Consider the following 20,267-nt stretch of genomic DNA (forward strand, 5'->3'; position numbering starts at 1 on the left):
GACAAAAAAAAATTAAAGTGTTGGAGGATGACAGTGCATTTTTCTCGTTTGGTAAGCCTGACATTCTACAAAGACTAAACACAGCCTGCAAATGTAGTCAGAAGATCAGACTTAAGTGGACACTTTCACAAAAAGGCTTTCTCCTGTTCGGAGGGCTGGGTTCTATAACAATCTCTGTATGCTTGTCTTGGAAAAGTAACAACTTCAGGTTCTTCCCATCCATTCCCATAAGAATGTTCAAATAAACCAAGACCACTGGATTTCTTGCTGAACTGGATTTCTTATTTCTTAGGAACTTTAAATGACAAATGCTAAGAAAGTAGAAATATAAAATGAACCCAACTTCACAACTACATTCAAATGGCAGAGCTCACCACTTTTTATATTTCACACAATGCCAGCAATCAAAATAGTCATTTACCAACAAACAGAATTAGAGCTGAAATATATCCTGGAGTTGGCCTGGAAAGTATCCAAAGGGTGAAAACAAACTTCCTGTTCATCTAACACATAAATATTTTTACTCATGCAGAGCTTTGAAATCATCTTTTTTAACCAATTAAAAAAAATCCCTGACATTTACAACCCGATTGTTTTTGTAAAGCTCTATCTGGAAAATGTATAATAAAAAACTTTTATTTAGAAGATTTCTCCCTATCCTATTGGGACCAAAAAAAAAAAGTCACCAGTACCAGAAATTCCCTGAAAAAACAGCACAGTGTGAAGTTGCTATTGCTTTTATTTCACAGACCACCACTTGTCACTGTAAACAGATCAGCTAGTCACACCAAGAGAGCACTGGACCAACAGCTGTATTTACCTATGTTGATTCCAACTGTGGTGGGGAAGAAAAAGAAGAGCATGAAAACACAGCTGATTTTGTTAAATGCACAAACATCTAAAAATGTTTGCTGCCAGACTCATCAGCTTCAACAGTAATAAGAAAACTAGTCGCAAAATCCTGAGATTCTGCCACATCTGCTCCACAGACATGCCAGTAATGTTCTTTTGCTGTAAATTTAATGGAACTTATATGGAGGAGTGAACAGACCCCCTAGTGAGAACACTTGTAGTTCAGTAATTAATGTATAACATGCCAGTTGTATATGAGAGCTAGAGTAAATTTAACTGTATCACTCATGTTTCCTCACACACACAGACTACAGATAACAGCACCGAAATCCTACACATATTCTGTGCTTCTGAACAAGGATGCACCAGTTGTTAAGGAGTTACAACAGTCATGCGATAACTAAACCCAAACAACAAAGTTTTCTTCAATAAGTACATACACGACATTGCCAGGGTTCATATAGATTGCTTTATTAAAGAACGATTCAGTGTCATGCAAAAACAAGCTACAGTTGTCTTTATTATTCAGACCATTGAGCTAAGATTCTTCTTCTGTCTACAATGTATGAAGTGATAATTTGGTAAGAAGTTTTAGAAACAGAAAAAAAGCAGGCTAGCTAGAAGCTAATGAACTTAAAACACAGTTGGCCTTAAAAACCCCCCACAACTTTACATACAGGATACATTGAACTGTGTCACTAACTTGTAAACATTCATATTCTGTGTAGGTTTTTTCCTCCAATTTGTAGTAAAAGTTCAAAAGTAAAAACTTAAAAATGGAAAATTCCTTGAAATCAGAAACAATGACTTTTTTTTTCAACCACAGCAGAAACTGTCATAGAGGTTTTGCCTGCTTTGGGCAAGAGTTTGTACTTGTAAAAAGCTTTCTTAAAAAAAAAATCATGTGTCCACTAAGCACGAGAGAACAGGACTACTACTATCAACCTTTAAAGAAATACTTTCAAGACAAAATATTAAGCACATTATTTTTTTAAATTGAGAATTCTGTCCATAACATCTGAATGGCACATTTATCAATATTATAATTTAATATACTGTTAAATTATCAATATATTACAATAATTTACACAGATTAACCCTTTCATTTATGATAACTAATTCAGCAAGACAAATCAACCTATGTTATTAAACCGTATGTATTAGTACATATATCTCATGGAGACAAGTTCATGTATAGAAGAGCTGATTATGCAATAAGTCAGAATTGTAACAGTGACTTCAGGTACACTGTTACAAAGCACTCATGATCTTTCAGAATGGGCACTCATGACCTCTAGCTAGCACAGAGTGGCTTGAGGACACTAGAAAGCAAGGCACGGATGTCCCAACCTCTCACAAAAATGAATCCTGGGGGACTCACCTTCAGCAGTTTGAGACATTACCATCCAGCTGCCAGTACTGAACCTTCTATGTTGACAAGCCACAATGCCATCTTCAAAGTAACAATAATTGGGATTTTATTAATCTATTTGCACTTGACTGCTTAGTTATCTGAAGATACAGCAACCATAGCAGAAGGGTTGTACGTAGAACAGGCAGAAAACTTATCTTAAACCACTACAGATACATTCAGTAAGAGCTCCTTTGACTAAAGCTTGTTGTGGCCTATAGTGAACTCTGTGCTACATGGTGCTCTAAAGATCCAGCGACCAAAGTGAATCCTCCAAATAAACGACTTTGTTGATGAAGTTCATCAGCAGACCATTAAAGATGGCTATTCTAGTTTGAATGTTTTTTTTCTGGCTTTTAAAGATATCAACTTGGAACATAAGGCAACAATTATTCTAAGGCACAGTACACAAGCAACATTACTTATAAATGATAGATTAAGGTCTTCTTTTATTACCCAATGATTTTATTCAAGTAAGCAAAGAATAATTGAAGTGTTTATGACAAAACATCCTTGTTTTACTCGCTCCCCCCTTTTAACTTTTCCTGGCTCAAATTTAGCAAATATTCAATCAAATGATCAGCAAGCCACAAAGTTAAGAAGGTGATCTAACAGATCTTCGAATACTATAGAACAATCCTCAAGATGCTGAAGTTTTATTACAAATAAATCCTGGTACCTCTAGACAAAGAAAGTGACAAAACTAGCTTTGTTAGCTGTAGGTAACTGTCATGATCTCTGTATGCAACTGCTCCTTTGCAGGAGTAAATGTGCTACAGGAAAGGGCAAGCACACAGCATATTAGTGACAAGGAAATCGCTATGATTAAGATTCATTACTTCTGCTACAAAAAAAAGGTGACAGAAAGATTTCCACCTGTCTTCATATCTAGTTAGAGTCAACACAACACTCTGTGAAGGCTTGTACTACCAGGGATGTTTGGATGTCCTCTCTATTCAAATGTATTCCTCTGCTGTGAAACAAGTTAGAAACATCCACAAAGAGATGATCCTTATCCCTTAATTAAAACTGTGAAATCTTCTCAATTACTTTTCAACTCCCTTTCCTTGTTTATCAGCGTTTGCACACAATTTTATTTTCCAGAGAAAAGAAAACCCGGACTAAATCTTAGAAAGACAATTAAATATTCTCAGAATAAGTCTCATGTGTAGAGGCAGAGCCCCTCCCACTCCCTGCCCTTTATTCCAGATTTCTGCCAAATATGTGTTCAAATGGCAAAGTGAAGATCCAGTTCAGTGTTTATTATTCATCACTTTTGGCTACTTAGTTCTTAAGAAGACAGACTAGAATAGCCATTAGATGCTCAGTTTCTTTGCATGCATGTGACCACCTGATCACTTTATGAACGCTCTTGGCAAGTTGGTTTTTTTTTTTTTTTTTCTTCTCTCAAGTTACCAAAGCTCTACTTTCCCCAAAAAACAGGTGAAACTTTGCATTACTTGGAAGTAAATATACAACAGAACTTTTTGTAGTATTTAGAACTACAGTTTGATTGTCAGGTTTTCAAAAGTTTAAGATCTGAGTTGGACTTTAAGGTAATGCCTACTAAATTTGTTACTTAAAAGACCCCAATAGTGAAGCACATCAGTTTCAGCCATTTCACTTAGATGTACATTTTTAAACAGAGAATTGCCTATGCTAACTGTCAGTGTGTCAGCACTAACTATATTCTTGCAATTATGTTCACTTCCCTCAAAGTCAGTTTTTTAAACCTTGCTCTAGATCAGGGGTGTCAAACTCCTTTTCCCCAGGGGCCACATCAGCCTCACAGTTGCCTTCAGAGGGCCAAATGTCATTTTAGGACTGTATAAATGTAGGAGTAGTTACATGTATAGAGTCCTAAAATGACACTTGGCCCTTTGAAGGCAGCCACGAGGCCGATGTGGCCCCTGGGGAAAAGGAGTTTGACACTCCTGCTCTAGATTACAGCATGAGTCTACAATCATTTAGAAATAAATTACCAAGATAAATAGATTAGGAAACCACAGATTAAGTTCAGCTGCACTACACAAAGCCATAATGAAGTACAAGATATTAGAAACAGTGAAGTAGTAGCTGCACCATCAACATACTTGGTCTGCATGATTATGCAACAGTGAAAATGAACAACCATTTTAAAAACACCTTGGGAACCTTAGCACTTTCCTCCTCTAAGTTTAGATGCTAATATAATAGGACAAAAAGAAATTAAATACAATCTACTACTTGCTCAGTTGGCTGACTTAGCAAAGGGCTAGAAACCATGAAGTGAAACTGAGTGAATCCTGGAGTTTTATTACATGCAGCACCTAGGAAAGAAAGAAAAAGGTATAATTTGCTACATTTAGTACTAGTGCCTTTGTCATTATACTTTATCACCTGAAGACCCAGTTACTAATTCTACTACCATGGAGTAATTATTATTTTATAATCTGTTTAATCCAAGACATCTTCAAAGTATTTAATTTTGAAGTAAAAATACAGTGTTACTGACTGCTGTAGTGCAATTAATGTCCTTATAATACAATTCAAAACAGTAATGTAAGTTAGGAAAATCTCTCTCTTTCAATCCTGATTAATTTAATGAGTTCCTCCAACACTAATCTCTTAAACACAGAACTATGGGAAATAAAAGATCAAAGAACCGCAATAAGCGGTCTAACTAAATAAGCCATGTTGATTAGCAAATTGCATTTCCTACTGATCTAAGAGTTCACTAATGAGATGCCTGGCACAATGACTGATCTTGGATTACTTTGAAGCTATGCTTAACAGTCACATTCTCCAAGCCTTATGCCATATCTAGGGAAGGCATAAGCATTCTTCTTTCAAAACTTCAAATTAATCATACACAGTCCAGGAAAACACGTGAAGGTTGTAAATATTTTTGATTTTCATTAAGACTTGCATTCATTTTGTGAAAGTCTAAGACATCAAAATGCAGAGGAAAAATTAAAATATCTCAAGTGCACACTAGGACACAGTTGCCCTGCTAACCAGCAATTGATATCATGAATGGCCAGTATTGCTGCAGTGTTCAAAGAATAATTAAAGATTTCTGCTTTAAAATCCACCTTCGGTTTTGTACTTCTGTGACCTGGGTAGGGTCAACAAACTTTGTCTATTAAGCAAAATACATACCATAACTTCCAGTTGTATTGGCACATATTACAGCGCCAAAGAAATTTGGGGCATACTTCTGGATTCTGGAAATAACTTTCTGACAGGCTACTGTTGGGTCTATTCCCATCCTCATATACTCCACAGCTAGATAACTGAAAAAACAAACAAACAACCCCACACCCAGGCAGCCATACTCAGGTTATATATTCTACAATATCATTGGCAAACTTTGCATAATGGAAACACATGATAAATAATCTTTAGCCAAACTTCATATTGGCAATTATTACTCAAGTCCTACAAAAGTAATTAGAAACAGGACTAAAAGGGACTGCAAAATGTCATCTTTGCCATCTACCATTCTAAGGCAGGACCAAGCCTGGGCTAACTGTGATCATTTGCAAGTAAAAGAGGCTAAGCAACAGATCAGTTGAAGAACTGAAGAAGCAGTTAGAGAGTTAGTGGCTTTTATTTTTCATTGCCTGATTAAGTTTGACATTAAAAGTTATTACTATTTTTCAAATAGGGCCACATCAAGGTAATGTTTTGAAGAAAGTTAACCTCTGATATTACATTACTGATAATTATTGATTTCAGCAAGCATTAAAAAAATCTTTCAGAAAAAACTTGTTTCTGAAAGCCTCGAAATTGACATATTTTCTTTATTTCATGAATATGAAGGTACATTGTTTTGATCACAGCTTTGAGCCAATTTCAAATTTTTTGCAAGCCAAGATAAAAAAAAAATCTTACTCTAAATGCAAGAGTAATCAACATAAACTCCTTTTGTATCTACAGTATCATTAGACAAATGACTATATGGGCTTGACATGAATCAGTTGCATTTCCAAAATGTCCTCAGAGGCAAAAAAATTACTTTTGTTGTCATTTTCTTTCAGAACCTGAAGATTAAAAGATAACGCATAACTTACAAGTAAACCACACTAGATTTTGTCTTGATGAAAGACATATACCAAGACCAACTCTTGTTACACTAAGACTCTACAGATAGCGTTAACTATAGATCTTATCAAAGTACTGCTGAAGAGAACTTTCCTTGCATTTTGAAACTTCCTATTATCTTTGATTTATTTTAACAATCAATTAGGTTCAAGTTATCTAAAGATAACTGTCTGAATATAAAGCTATATTTCACAGGGGTCTCTTCACTAATCAAAATCTCAGTAAGATGTTACTATCTCAAAGAAGGCAGGGAGAAAATGCTAGCAATTTTGCCCTTTATTTGACACTTCCTTCACTTCTGGCAGGTCAATTCTGTTCTTTGTTTTCATGTGGGAATATCTAAATAACATGGAATTAGAAAAGATCTGTCTCTACAAGGAATCTGTGATTAACCACCTAGTCTGAGTTTTCTAAAACCCGTTGGTGCCAACATAAAATGTTTTAAGCATTACAGCCAAATCCTTCAGGCTACTAGACTGTAATGTAAGCTTTTATTGATTAACCTCATAGTGGAGCTCCACTCACTTCTACTGTTGGTATCTAATACCTCAGGATAATTCATGAAGTTGTCAATTGCCTTTTATTTGAAGCCTGGCTTGGAACAGCTTGAAACTCAATGAGGACATTTGTAAATATGCAACAGATTGAAGGAATTCATAACTGCCAGAGTTTCAGGAAAAGCACCTGAGTAATATGAAGGCCACTGCTATATATTCCTTCAAGCATCAGTGCCCATTATGTTCAGCACAGACTTCCATAACTCATTCCTATTGAGACAAACCCACAAAAATGACTGTCAAGACTTAGTGATGAAAACAGCCATATTTTACATGGGTTACAGAACCATGACAACAGCACTAAAACATCTCTTCCAGTTTCAAATTAGATGAAATGACATAGGACTGTTACAGTGACACCTCCCCACCCTCCTGAGTAATCTAAGACTCGGCCCTCATCCTTTCTACAATTTATAACACTTTTTCCCACACACCAAAACACTTTGAAGGAGAAAGCTAATCAGTGCTGTTAAAAAGCATGCAGGTTGGAAATTGGGAACATACTCATTACCTGCTGCCTGTTTGCTCACAGCATGCCAGTATTAAGGAGATCTGTCATCAAGATATTTAAGAAGTCACTTCTTTTAAGACAGATCATAAGGATGATTTGATTTTGCTACTGTTCTTTCTTTCACCTTCCATTCCTTCCTTTCCTCCCACTTCAGCAGCCAGTAAGTCAGGCTTTTTATTCAATTACTTCATTTGCTGAGCTCACATTTTGCTAGAGAAAGCTAGCAAAGTCTGCCCTAAGTACAAACCTGGGTAAGAAGCGCATCATAATGTCACCATCCCCAGTGGCTGCAGCTCCTCCAGCTGTACTATCCGCATAGGATCCTGCTCCAGCTATCGGAGAATCTCCTACACGGCTGTAGTGAACGACGAAGAAAAAACAAAAACAAAAAACAAAAACCAAAAAGAAACCAAAAAAACCAAAACCACAAAATGAAAACAAAAAAACCCACTGAAGTCGAAACTATAAAGAAACCTATAATTTAGTAATTCCAGTGGGATTGCATTAGTGTAATAGCTCTTGGCCTGATATTGGCAAGTTCTTATGACTTGGGCACACTTTTAACTTTGTCAGCCTTCCTGCCTCCAGCTGGGTTAGCGTTAAACTCACAGGAGAACAGAACAGGTAAAGAGGTCACTCCACTTGCGGTCAGAAATCTTGCCTTAAAACTACTCATAAAAGTGATCTGTGATAACCCGACTGACCTGAGGCTTAATCCACCTCCAATGCACAACTGTTTGTTATTATACTGGCTATAGTTACGGCAGTAAGGTTTAGCCACTGGGCAACAGTAAGCAGCTAGGGACATTAGTACGTTCAATAACTTGTTGCTAAATCCAGAAGTTGTCTGACTTGGTTGACAGACAAGATTCCTAGCTGGGCAGAAAAAAATCTCAAAGACAAAACACAGGCCTGGGGCTCTGATTCCATGTACATTTCTTTGGAGACTGTGCACCTCTCCAAAACACTTCTCAGTGTCTGGTGCCTTGCCTTGCAAGCCGCCTCACAACTATGCCAGTTGTTTGCGTTTCTGTATAGTGAATTAAGGCAGCTGAAAAACAAGCATTCTCTCAAACACATACAAATCATTTTGCAACTGAATCAGTTCCTCAGTATTAGGATTTGTTGGCAGTGCCCAGAAATAAATAAGGCCATTTTATGATCACCACAGTCTAAAACATAAAACCTTTAGATAGGCTTAACATAGGAAATGAGGTGGGAAAAAAGCTTTTTTGTAAAACCAGAAATACTAACCCTGGAATTTTATGGACTGCACCATTAGTGGATGTCCCAGAAGCAACAGTTCCACTCCTACCAACTACAACCATACCTAAAATTTTCAACAGGGATGAAACGTATTCAGAAACATTCTTAACAGATTTATTAAATTGACACTCTTGTTATGAAACAGAACCACAATACCCAGACTGTTCAAATTACTGATACCCTGAGATACAGAAAAATCATACTCTTAAAGAAAACAAGCTATTTAAAAAACACATTTGGAAGCTTTTTGGATGTATTAAAAAGCTCATAAAGGAATGCTGAACAGTAAGTGCCACACTGTTCAGAGGTGTATGGTACTGCTTCCCAGGCAGACACTGTCTGCTGATATACACCAATGTTAACCAGTAGAGAACAAGTACCCGGTGTCACCACATCCTGCACCAGTATCATCAGAACAAAGTCTGGAAATTAAAAATCACGCGTTAGGGAGACTAAAAACAAGTCAGAAAAATGAAGTGAAATTTGGCAGGTGAAATACTGCCTACTGAAGTAACAAAAATTACATGACAGGCAATCAAATGTGTGAATAAGCCTACCCCTTGCTAATTTTGTGCTGACAAGGAAGCCACTGCCTCATTTTAGAAAAGCTTAGATTGCAACTTGGAACAGGATTTGGGATCAGATGTTTCTCTATAGACCAAGACTTCATCTCTTTATGACAGGGCAAAAATTGCTGCTAGCAAACTCCAGTACAAAGTGAGAGCCAAGAACCAGAATTCAAAGAATTGAATTTTGATTGTCTGATCTCACCAAGCAGTAACTCCTTCTCATAGAAAAGTTTCCTGATCAGTAGAAGCTAAAAGCTTGGAGGCATTGACTCTGTGGCTACCATTAGCCTCTGCTAAAAGACCGGAAGGGCATCCGTTCCTACCAACTTCCTAAATGCTTTCTCAATTAAGACTCTTCTCGAAACGTGTTAGTCAAGGAGACATTTCATGTATAAAACAACGAGGTGGAAGAACTTGAAATACAAATGCAAGCACCATCATTTAGTACAAAACAGCTTAGGACTACTTAATGATACATCAATTCCTGAACTGTATTTAGCAGATTCCCCCTCTCATCCTGACATTCCACAATTTTTGAGTTTTCTAGCACATACTGAAGACTGTATGTTCCAGTAAAGAAAGCTACCTACCAACTTAAGAATTTGGTAGATTGCCTGACTTCTGTAGAACATTAATTGGTTATTAGTCGGGTGGACTGGAAGCAAAGAAAAAGTATTCACACTTGAAACAACTTCTTAATTCTCAGTATTGCAAATATTGTCAAGCAGAACGTTCTGAATTGCTCAACAGAGAAAAATCCAGACTAAACCAAAAAGTACAAGTTTCAAGACTACAAAGTATAAAGCTTTGAAAGACATGAATCTGTAACTGCTCCAGTCCTTTGTCTGATCTGCTCATTAATCAGCTTATATGCTTAGCAATTAACAGCCCTCAGTAAGTAAACAATCGGAAGTCTCTGGGACTACTACTGCTAATCTGTTATAAGCATACTAGTTTCTGTAGAAATTTACTGATTTAGTCAAAAGCCAGAATAGAAGAACAATAAAAGCAAGCTTTATTTTATAAGTTTAAGGACTGTTTGACAAACATGGCTTTTGCTTGGCAACAAGACTTCACTGTTTACTCATGTCTTCCAGCGCCACAAAGTCTTTTAAGTTAGTCTGACAGCTACAGGGGAGATTTGACCTAAGATAACCATAATCAAGATAAAAATAATTATTTTTAACCTTGATCAGTTTTCTAAGCACACATAGCTGCCCAAGTAATTATGCCAAGGGCAAAAAAATGAAGCAAAGGGCTGTGCAGCTAGTGAACTGGAAAAACAAAAACAAACCAACAAATCCTACTCTTAGGCACTCCATTCTAACACATCTTGGAAACATTATAAATAGGAAATAATGTCTATATGAAATATTTTTCTTTAAACTCTGTATGATTTAATCTACAGGAGAATGAGAAAAAAATCAGCAGAGTTACGAAAAGTTGTTACCAATTGTATCATGATTACGAACACTTCTTTCTGAGATGGTCTGTTCTTCTTTAGAAGTTCCTTTTTCAGGCCGTTTGTATGGTCCACAGGATTTTGAAGAGTCTGGTACCACATTCTGTAATTATTTTGTGATTTGTATGAATAATATGCTTCGTGACAGATGAATTTAAAAATACTACAAATCAATATCTATAATCTACTATACAGGTATCAGATGCCCAATACTTAAATTATACAGCTGTACTGAAACCCTGCAAGTTGTTTTGCTTAAAATAAAGACTGAATTCTGGTATTATATGGTAAAAAGTTTTTTCTACTATAAAGTTATGTTATTTAAACTAAAGATTCTCCTTTGCTCAACTAACTGGTAAAAACAAAACAAAACAGAAACATCCCACAAAACAAAGAAGAAAACAACCCCAAAAAGCCCACCCCAACTTATCCTTCAGGAAAATGAAGAAAATTTTCAAGCTAAAAACACAACCAGAGGAACTGAGCTTATTTTATTAATGTCAAGCTGAGATATTATTGTCAAGTCAGTATCATAGTCAAGATATTTCCTCAACTGAAAAACAGAATTTGTATTGAATTAAAATGGTTCAGCAATGCAGCATTTCATATCCAAGAAACAATGAACACAATGTACAAAGATGTAGAAATCTGCAACACCAAGCCCAAACCAAACAAAAACCCCCAACAAACCAACCTCACCACAACAGGTAAGTTTCACATGGACAGCTGCACTAACCTGATGTGTTCACAAGTCTGTGTAAAGCCTATGTAAGGACCTTAATTGCTACTGTAAGATTTTGTTTCAGAAATTCATACATGCATCAAAAAATACATATGCTATTTTGTTTAGTTGAAGAAGTCCTGTCCAAATTTAGAGGTAATAAAAAAAACATACACCAAAACACTACTGCAGCAAGGTAAAAACCAACAGGATCTAAGAAATAAGAGCTAGACACATGCTCTTCCCGATTCTACCAAATGCTTGGTAATTCCACATTCGTTCTGTTTAATAAGTAAAACTTTTTTTTCTTTACATGGAAAGCACAACTTCAATATAAGCTGAAAGGAAGAGGCAATGCTGCATTACTGACTTTCTAACTCCTCCTTTCACCACCACCACTGCACTGTACCTTCCAGTAGTTTGGCTGACAGTGTTGATTGAGCCACTTTGAATACACCGAAAGAGATTCTTGGGTAGTTAAATCTTCGTACGGAAACCCCATTTTTACAGCAAACAGGGAGGCTTGAAAAGCAACAACAAAACCAAAACAATTTATTTAAATTTGTATATATATTATATGATAATGCATTCATGTAATGTTATCTAGAAATCAAGAAACTCTATATTTTCTGTGGAGGTGAGAAATAAATCTTCAGAGAGCAGTATCAGCCATTATAGTGATGTACAACTGCAGCAACAAACTCTCCCTTCACTGGCCACATCGAATTCCCTCAATTCACTGTAACTATGTTAACACATGTAAGCTGCAGCACTGAAAGAGAAACAAATTCAACTCTGTTAATCAAATGGACACAAATAACCTGGAGCAAGAGTGGCCTGGGCTGTGTGTGTCACAAAAATATTTAAATAAATGATACAAATAAATTTCCCTTAAAAAGCTAGTCTTTTATGAAATCTAAGTAACAATGTGGCACAACATTTGCCACTAAAACACTGACACTTACAGAAATCAATCCACCAGCTTATATCATATTATACTTTTTCCTTGCAGCTTTAAAAGTGACTGCTTCCTTGTTTTGAAAACTAATGCACTATGCATCAAGGGAGCAAAAGAAATACCAACATAAGCAATGAAACAATGCTACAGTTCTAAGAATGGCTTTTACAGTTAGAGAAAGGGAAAAGAAAAAAAGATCAACTGTTCTTCAATGTTTTAGTTGTAGATACCTTTGATATTACTTAGTAACAGATACTGTTGCTAGATTCAGATGCTTGAACAATTTATATTACCAATTCTGGATAATAATGTCACTACAATACACAGCTGAACAAGCTTCTCCAGTCCAAGAAGTAGAGAAAAGCCTTCAATTATTTCTGGACAGTTTTTCTGTGTTTTTCTTAAAAACTGACACAATTCAAGTCTCTGTGCTCAGAGCAAAATAAAACTGACAGCTTCAATTAAACAGATTTAATTTCCAGTTTTTAGAACAAATAGGCAGGTTTTTTTGTTTTAAAGTAAAATTGTGCTAGTGCATGTTTGCCAGTCATTCTTTCATGACTTTCGAAGCTTTGTTTCTATTCTAGGAAGCAGAGTTGGTCATTTTCACTCTCTCAACTTTTTACTTGGATTGCTGGTCTAGGACAAAAAGGTCAGGCACACTATGATTATGAAACTTTCCTGTCTATTGGAGACAAACCTGAAAATTTCTTGGCAGATGATAACCAAAATTATTCTTTTTTTCCTCGCTTGTAATCATTCTGCACTGAATTTCCCCCATCAGTCTACACTGGTATACAGGGCCTTTATTGCCAGTTTTCTATGACCTTTCCTAAAGAAATTACGCAATGAATGGAAAAAGCAGCTCTTCTATCACTGCAAGAACCGATCACTGCAGTTATCTGTTCAACAAAAGCTACACCAACTCATTCCTATGTACACTAATGTCATTATAAACCTTAGCTGTAAAAACACACTAGCTTTGGTCATATTCTGGCTTACATCTACAACAGCAAGAGTCAAAGAAGACACCAGCCTTGGCTTGCATGACTTTTTTTTGTTCAAGGCAGATTCTATCATCACCACAGTGTCATCCTCTTCTGAGGATGGCTGAAGCTTTCATCATAGTTTGCAATTAGCTAAAAACTGTTCACATATCACTCACAGGATCAGCTACCTCATGCAATATGATACAACAATTTCTTCACTTCCCCAATTTGAATTATCCTCAAAGCCTCTTTTTGCATGTTTTGGGTTTGTTTGTGTTGTGTTTGGTTTTTTTTTTTGGGGGGGGGGGGGGGAGCGGATAAAATAATGCAATTTATTAAATTTTCATTTACTGGGTGAAAACGACACAACAATATGACTTTAGACTTTAAAAGTTATCAAATTTGAATGATTTTTTTCACTGAATAATTATTTCGGTGTTCACAGCCTCTGAGACAACTTTTCATTTCCAGACTTAGAACCTGCTGACTCACACTACCAGACACTTTTATTTTTTAAGTTAGAAGACTACCAGTTCTTCTATCAATAATCAGAGGCATGGCTATCTTAAAAAGATGTGCTGAAGGGCAACACAGCAGGGCATAAGCAATCCAGGTTGTTTCTAGAGAGCATCAATGACAACTTCCTGACACAAGTGACAGAAGTGCCAACGACGAGAGCTGCTCTGCTGGACCTCATACTTACAAACAAGGAAGGGCTCCCTGGGGATGTGAAGGTCAAAGGCAGCCTTTGCTGCACTGACCATGATAGGGTGGGGTTTAGAATCTGGAGAGGGGGAAGAGGACAAGAGGCAAGATCGCAAGCCTGGACTTCAGGAGAACAGAATTTTGCCTCTGCAGGGATCTGCTTAAAAAAGTCCCATGAGCCCTGGACAGAAGAGGGGTCTGAGAAAGCTGGTTGATACTCAAGAATCATCTCCTCCAAGTTCAACAGCAGTCTATCCAAATTAGTAGGAAGCCAGGCAGAAAAGCCGGGAGGCTTACATGGATGAACAAGGAGCTCCTGGCAAACTCAGACATAAAAGGGAAGTATACAGAAGGTAGAAGCAGGGACAGGTAATCTGGGAGGAATATAGAGACACTGTCTGAGCATGTAGATATGAGGTTAGGAAAGCCAAAGCCCACCTGAAGCTGAATCTGGCAAGGAATGTCGGTGACCAAGCTGCCCAAAGATTGTAAGGTCTCCTTCCTCAGAGATATTCAAAAGCCATCTGGACATGGTTCTGGACAATCAGCTCTAGGTGACCCTGCTTCTGCAGGGGAGTTGAACCAGAAGACCTCAAGCCCCTACCAACCTCAAGCATCCTATAAGTTCCTTCTTCCTTAAGTTCTCTATGTAGCAAAGCCCTTAAAATACCTTCAACTTTTTGAGTCAAAGTAAACACAACTGTGGAGACTATTCAGGTGTCACAGCACTCTAACAGATTCCGTCAGTGTTTTTAACACTGAAAACAAAAATTTCACATTACTTTCATTAAAACTTTACTGCCAGGACCAATGTAATGCTCACACATTTAAAAATGATCAATACAAAAAAATAATGCACGCCACAGCTTGTTTCCTCCTCTCTACTGTCCACCACTCATAGAAATGAAATTTTAGGAGATAGGCAGACTTTCCTGGATTATACCACTGAATATATTCAAATAAAAGTGCAGTTTTGTTATGGGTTAAAAAAATGAAGAATAACCTCAGCAATAATGCATCTTGAATTTAAAAAGCCTGCAGACATTATACACATTTATATTAAAAAGTTTTTCTATTTTAACTTGCTTTTCTGGTGAAAATGTAAATATTTTTACTCAGAAAACAAACTATGATTTCTCTCACATGATTTTTTGCAGGTTCAAATATATTCCTCTGAAGCCATAGCTCTATTTTCTCTTTATCAATCTTCACCTGGTAAAGACAACTATAGTTTCCTTCATCCAAGTTCCTATTTCCACAAAAATGCATTCCTTCCCAAGAAATACTATACTTTCTCAATCTCTCCACTGCTTTGATTCATTCACTAACATTTATCACCGTCTCAAATTTTTACTCAGACGTATCTTCAGCTTTCCTGACTTTCTTTTGCCACTACTGCTAGACAGTTTCTCCTGAGGGAGTTCTCACAGACAGCAAGGACTAAGCATAACAGCTTTGTCCGCATGACTCCATTATGCAAAGAGCTATCTTCTTAGACTGGAAAATATATTTTAAATCAGCACTTTAATTCTTCAATTTCTTCATCTTCCTTATCTTTCCTACTCATTCTACCAATCAAAAGTTAAAAATATTTTGATAACTGCCAATGATGGGGAAAGGAATATTATGAGCATTTCCTCCTCCTCTATTTAACATCTGACCAATTTCTTTTTCAGTATTAGATGTGAAGTCTTTTTTTATCAAAGCCACTTGTAAGCTCATCATGGCCAACTGCTTGAATTAAACAGAATCTGCAAATCTCTCTCTCTTTTCAGACCTTCTGTCAAACACTGTCCTCACCTCCCTTTATTGCCCTATTTTACTCCATCAAAAAACTGCTGTTGCACTTATTTCTCTGTCATTCTGTACACATTAATTCCTTCAAGAATCTTTTATCTTTTCTTATCTATTTCAAAGCACTTGACTCACCTTTAATGCTCAGATGTCAATTTCCACACTTATCTCCACATTTCTCTCTGAGCAGGCATATACATTTTAAAAGTCCTTAACTGTGTGTGAGCCAAGTAACCTCCTACTCACTACTCATATACCTCCCTGGAATCTACACCTCTTTTGAAACCAGTACTATTCTAACAGTAGCAGCTCATGTTTTAAACGCTCAACTATTCTTCCAGTTTGCTATCACTCTCTGGTTGTGCCTATGAGTGCAACACTTAATGTAATTTTTTATAGTCAAGCTATCACTAGTATTTTTAAACTATGAAATACAGTCATCTTACTCAATATATACTAAAATATTAAAATGTAACTGTAGTGTCTATTAGTTGTTATTCCTTAGAAAAAGTTACTCCATGGTTTTAAATATTTACATCTAATAGCTTCTATAGTGTCTTGTATCAAGCCATCTTTGATACATTTGATATCAGTGGTATTAACAAAGCCTTGGGATTACAAGTCGATATTTGCAGTTAAGTTGGTGGAAAGACCATAAAATTGTATTTTTCTTTTCATGTGCAAAAAAAGGAATAAAATCTAATTCACAGAGAGTAAACACTTCTAAATTATTTGACTAGATTCATTTTATTGCCAGAGAATACTTCCACCTATATTACCAAGATTAATATACGGCCATTTTAACAGGAAGTGTTTTAAGATGAGGGTGTGACTCGGAAACAGTTAAAGGAATACTTACCTGACTCTCCCACTAACAACGTATGCTTAGTGTATTCAATGACCTTTCGCGCTACACCAATTGCATTTTTTACATGTCTGAGATCCGCAACTGCCCCAACTTCCATAGTGTTACTGGAAATAAGAAATATTTAAAACTTATTAAAAATACAAGAATAATTGTACATTTTTATTAGACAATATCTGTTCTCATCTAAATTTTAAAGCAATATTTTAAAGGAGCAAGCTTTCTTTGTTCTATGCCATAGATAGATGGCATCACACTAGTAGGGAAAAACTTCATACATACATTGTTTCCTTTCACAGGCACAGGGATATTGCTCAATTAGCTGTAACTCCATTTACAATAACATTTTCAGTAGACTAACTGCTTTGTTACATAAACTCATAACATAAGCAAAACACTTGCAAATACTTTTTCATCAGGACAGCTTTAAATGGTAAATAAAGTGTAGAAGACAATTGCCCCAGAAGTGAAATACTTATGGAATGGATGTAAAGGGAAAAGCTTAAAATGCTACAAGCCATCTGGTTTGCAACTGCTGTATCTAGAGGTGGATTACTGCACTACATGTAAAGATTCTATAATATAACAAACCTGCTTAGTTACTATTCCACCACTTAGATAAGGATTTTTTCCTCATTCCACAACTTAACATATAACTTGTCCCATAGTCTGCCCTAAACCAACAGGATCTCTCTAACCACCTTTACATTAAAGTGTGCCAAAAATTACAGGAACCATCCTGTTCTCCATGCAGTCTTCTTACCCATCCATAATCATTGCATCCAGTGTTGTTTCTCCACTTTCATCTGGGCTTCCTCCATATCCCACGCTCCCATCGCATTGGTCAATCTCACACTGACCACAGCCTCTCTCAACTGCATCCAGCTCAGAACCTCCCAACTGCAACACTCTCCAAGCTGTAATTAACACAAATAATTAAATGTCACCAGTAAAACAGTCTCCACTACTGCTTTAAAGAATGTTTTAAAGATTAACATGATGAATATGACTGGGAAGGTGTTATTTGCTAACAATTATCAGGGCTTCTACGAATTAAATTATCTCTGCCCAGAACCAACCATTATTTTATCATTATTTGTTTAAAGGCTTTTAAGTGGGAGTGGGGGGAGAGAGGGAAGCAAAACTTCTAACTAAAAAAAAAAAAAAAAATTAAAAAAGAACTTGTGAGAAGCAGCCTTCAAAAGCTTCATATAAGAATACCAAGTGTCCAGCTGAAGAATAAAATACCTAGAACACACAGTGATCTAAAGGATCTAAGCCAACATCAGTAACTACAGAAAAACAAAAAGAAAGTAGAAACTATATACAAGAAATTAGTATATATGAATGAGATTATATATGAATACATATACTTTATATATATATGAATACATACACTTCATATAAAGTATATATGAGTTAGAATACTCTGCATTCTCCTGTTCAACCCTTAGTCTTCTGTTCTTTAGGATCTAGTTCGTGGTGCAGTTTCATAACACATTACAGATATGCCAAATGACATGACTTGAATAAAATGGGCCTGAAGGCTTTGCACATACGACATTTCACAAGGTTGCACCCCAGGCAAGACTTTCCAGGATGCCTGAGCCTGCTGCCATTGACAGCAGCAATCCTGCTTCCTCCTCCTCAATCTCAGAAGGGCACCCTTAAAAAACAAGTCACCATTGCAAATAGCCACAAGAGTGTAGACCACATTATTAGCAAAAGAATGCTTTTAATTTAGCTCATAACCTCCTCGCCCTTTTTATTTTTTTTTTTTAAACGCATTTTTCCCACCGTTTAAAGTTAAGCCATATGCCTGCAGGCTCTCAGGCAACACCAGGGCTCAGCGACAAAGCGCCATCAACGCAAACACCAGCTTAAGGGCTTGGCCTCTTCCCATGCGCATGTAACCTGGCAGCCCCAGGCCCGGTCAGGGGCCTTGCTCCGCGGAGACCCGACGCAGGCCCTTTCCGAACAGGCAGAGTCCCCTCCCGCCGCTCCGCTGCCGGGCCCGGGGCTCGCCTGGCCCGTGAGAACGGCTGGAGGGAGCCCGGGCCCGCCGCAGCCGGAGCCGTTTAACGGAAGCGAAGGCCCAGCCCGCCTCTTCTTGCCACAGAGAAGCGCCGTCACGGCGGAGACTTTGTTTTTAAGCTAATGTCGACTCCCAGAGCCCCCCGCCGGCCCCTCAGCAGGAGGAGCGCTCGGCACTGCCCTGCCCTGCCCTGTCCCGCCCCGGTCCCCCGCCGGGGCACCTGTCTCTGCCGCCTTCCTAAACGCCCAGGTGTTGATGACTACAGGCAGGGCAGCGGCGGAGGCGCCGCCCGCCAACTGCAGCGCGACGAGCAAGAGAAGCACGACCAACATCCACCCCCGCCCGCCACCGCGTCCCGCCGCCATCGCCGCCCGGCCCGGCCCGGCCCGGCCCCCACCGCGCCGCCACCAACCAAGGGGCTGCGGCGGCGCATGCGGCCCGGCCGCGGCGGAGCGATACGGCGTGGGAGAAAGGGCTGGCCGTTCGTGCCCGCTGTGCGTTCTCCTGGGGAACGTTTTGCGACAAGGGAAATCCTAAATGCCTCCCAGCAAGGGCCCCGAGCAGATTAAAATAGAGTTTATATGTACTGTATGCCTCTGTGTGTGTGGAAGCCGGCCTGCTTGTGTGGAGGTCACAGTGTGTCGACGAAGTGACCAGTACTGGAGATAAGCCGTGGTGGTGGGAACGGGGCTGTGTGGTGGGTGCCAGGAGAGACCCGGAGCCAGCCTGGAACGGCAGATAAAGTGCTTCCAAAAGCAGTCTCCGTGTGTGCTCAAGAGATTCACATGAAGCATCTCTATGTGCTGCTTTGTTAACATACATGTTTTCGTCAAAAGCGGAGCGATTTCTTCCTTTCTGCATTTTGGGGTCTACTCTAGCAAATCACTTATGGAAGAATCTGTAAAATGCTTTGCTTTATAGAAATCATAAACCATATAACAACTAATTTTTTAATCCTGCTGTTCAAGCTTTTCATTATAAACCATTAGCAATAGTTTAACCCCGTTTGACACGTTGCCATAGCAGTCTGACTGTTTCCAGGCTTGTGGGCTCACCTGCTGTCAGCGTAATGCACCGATTTGTGTTCAGGCCTGATTACGTTCAAACAGTCGGTGACCATCAACCAGCTATTATTTCTGAACAACACAAAAAAAGGTGACTTCTCCTAGAAGAAGTGGATATAAAATACACTTTCCCCCCGCCCCAGCTAATTCTGATTACTCTTTTAAAATATATAATGGGCCGAACTCAATTATACTTAGCCAGCAATGTTGCTGGTCTTATATGTGTAGTAAGAGAAGACACTAGTAGTAAGAGAAGATGTGTAGTAAGAGAAGACACTAGTAGTAAGAGAAGATGTGTAGTAAGAGAAGACCTCATGTGACAAACTCAAGCTTGTAGGCATGTATAAATTGTAAGTGTACCCAAGCTGGTTTAAAAAAGCCTGAAGCAATATTATTTTTGGTATAAAAAAATGATCCACAGA

The 20,267-nt window shown here is 38.0% G+C and overlaps 1 protein-coding gene across 1 annotated transcript; it reads right to left on the bottom strand.

The window, feature by feature from the left end:
• Positions 1 to 4,178: 4,178 nt before the first annotated feature.
• On the bottom strand, positions 4,179 to 19,235 carry AGA (aspartylglucosaminidase). The gene is given in 10 exon segments (XM_065634073.1): positions 4,179 to 4,572; positions 5,405 to 5,538; positions 7,665 to 7,772; positions 8,672 to 8,747; positions 10,703 to 10,817; positions 11,845 to 11,957; positions 16,741 to 16,853; positions 17,510 to 17,663; positions 19,002 to 19,154; positions 19,157 to 19,235. Coding segments are annotated over 10 exon segments (1,125 nt in total). The 5' UTR covers positions 19,215 to 19,235; the 3' UTR covers positions 4,179 to 4,471.
• Between the last annotated feature and the right edge of the window lie 1,032 nt (positions 19,236 to 20,267).

This window comes from Caloenas nicobarica, chromosome 4 (assembly GCF_036013445.1).
Source record: "Caloenas nicobarica isolate bCalNic1 chromosome 4, bCalNic1.hap1, whole genome shotgun sequence".
NCBI classification, from domain to species: Eukaryota; Metazoa; Chordata; class Aves; order Columbiformes; family Columbidae; genus Caloenas; species Caloenas nicobarica.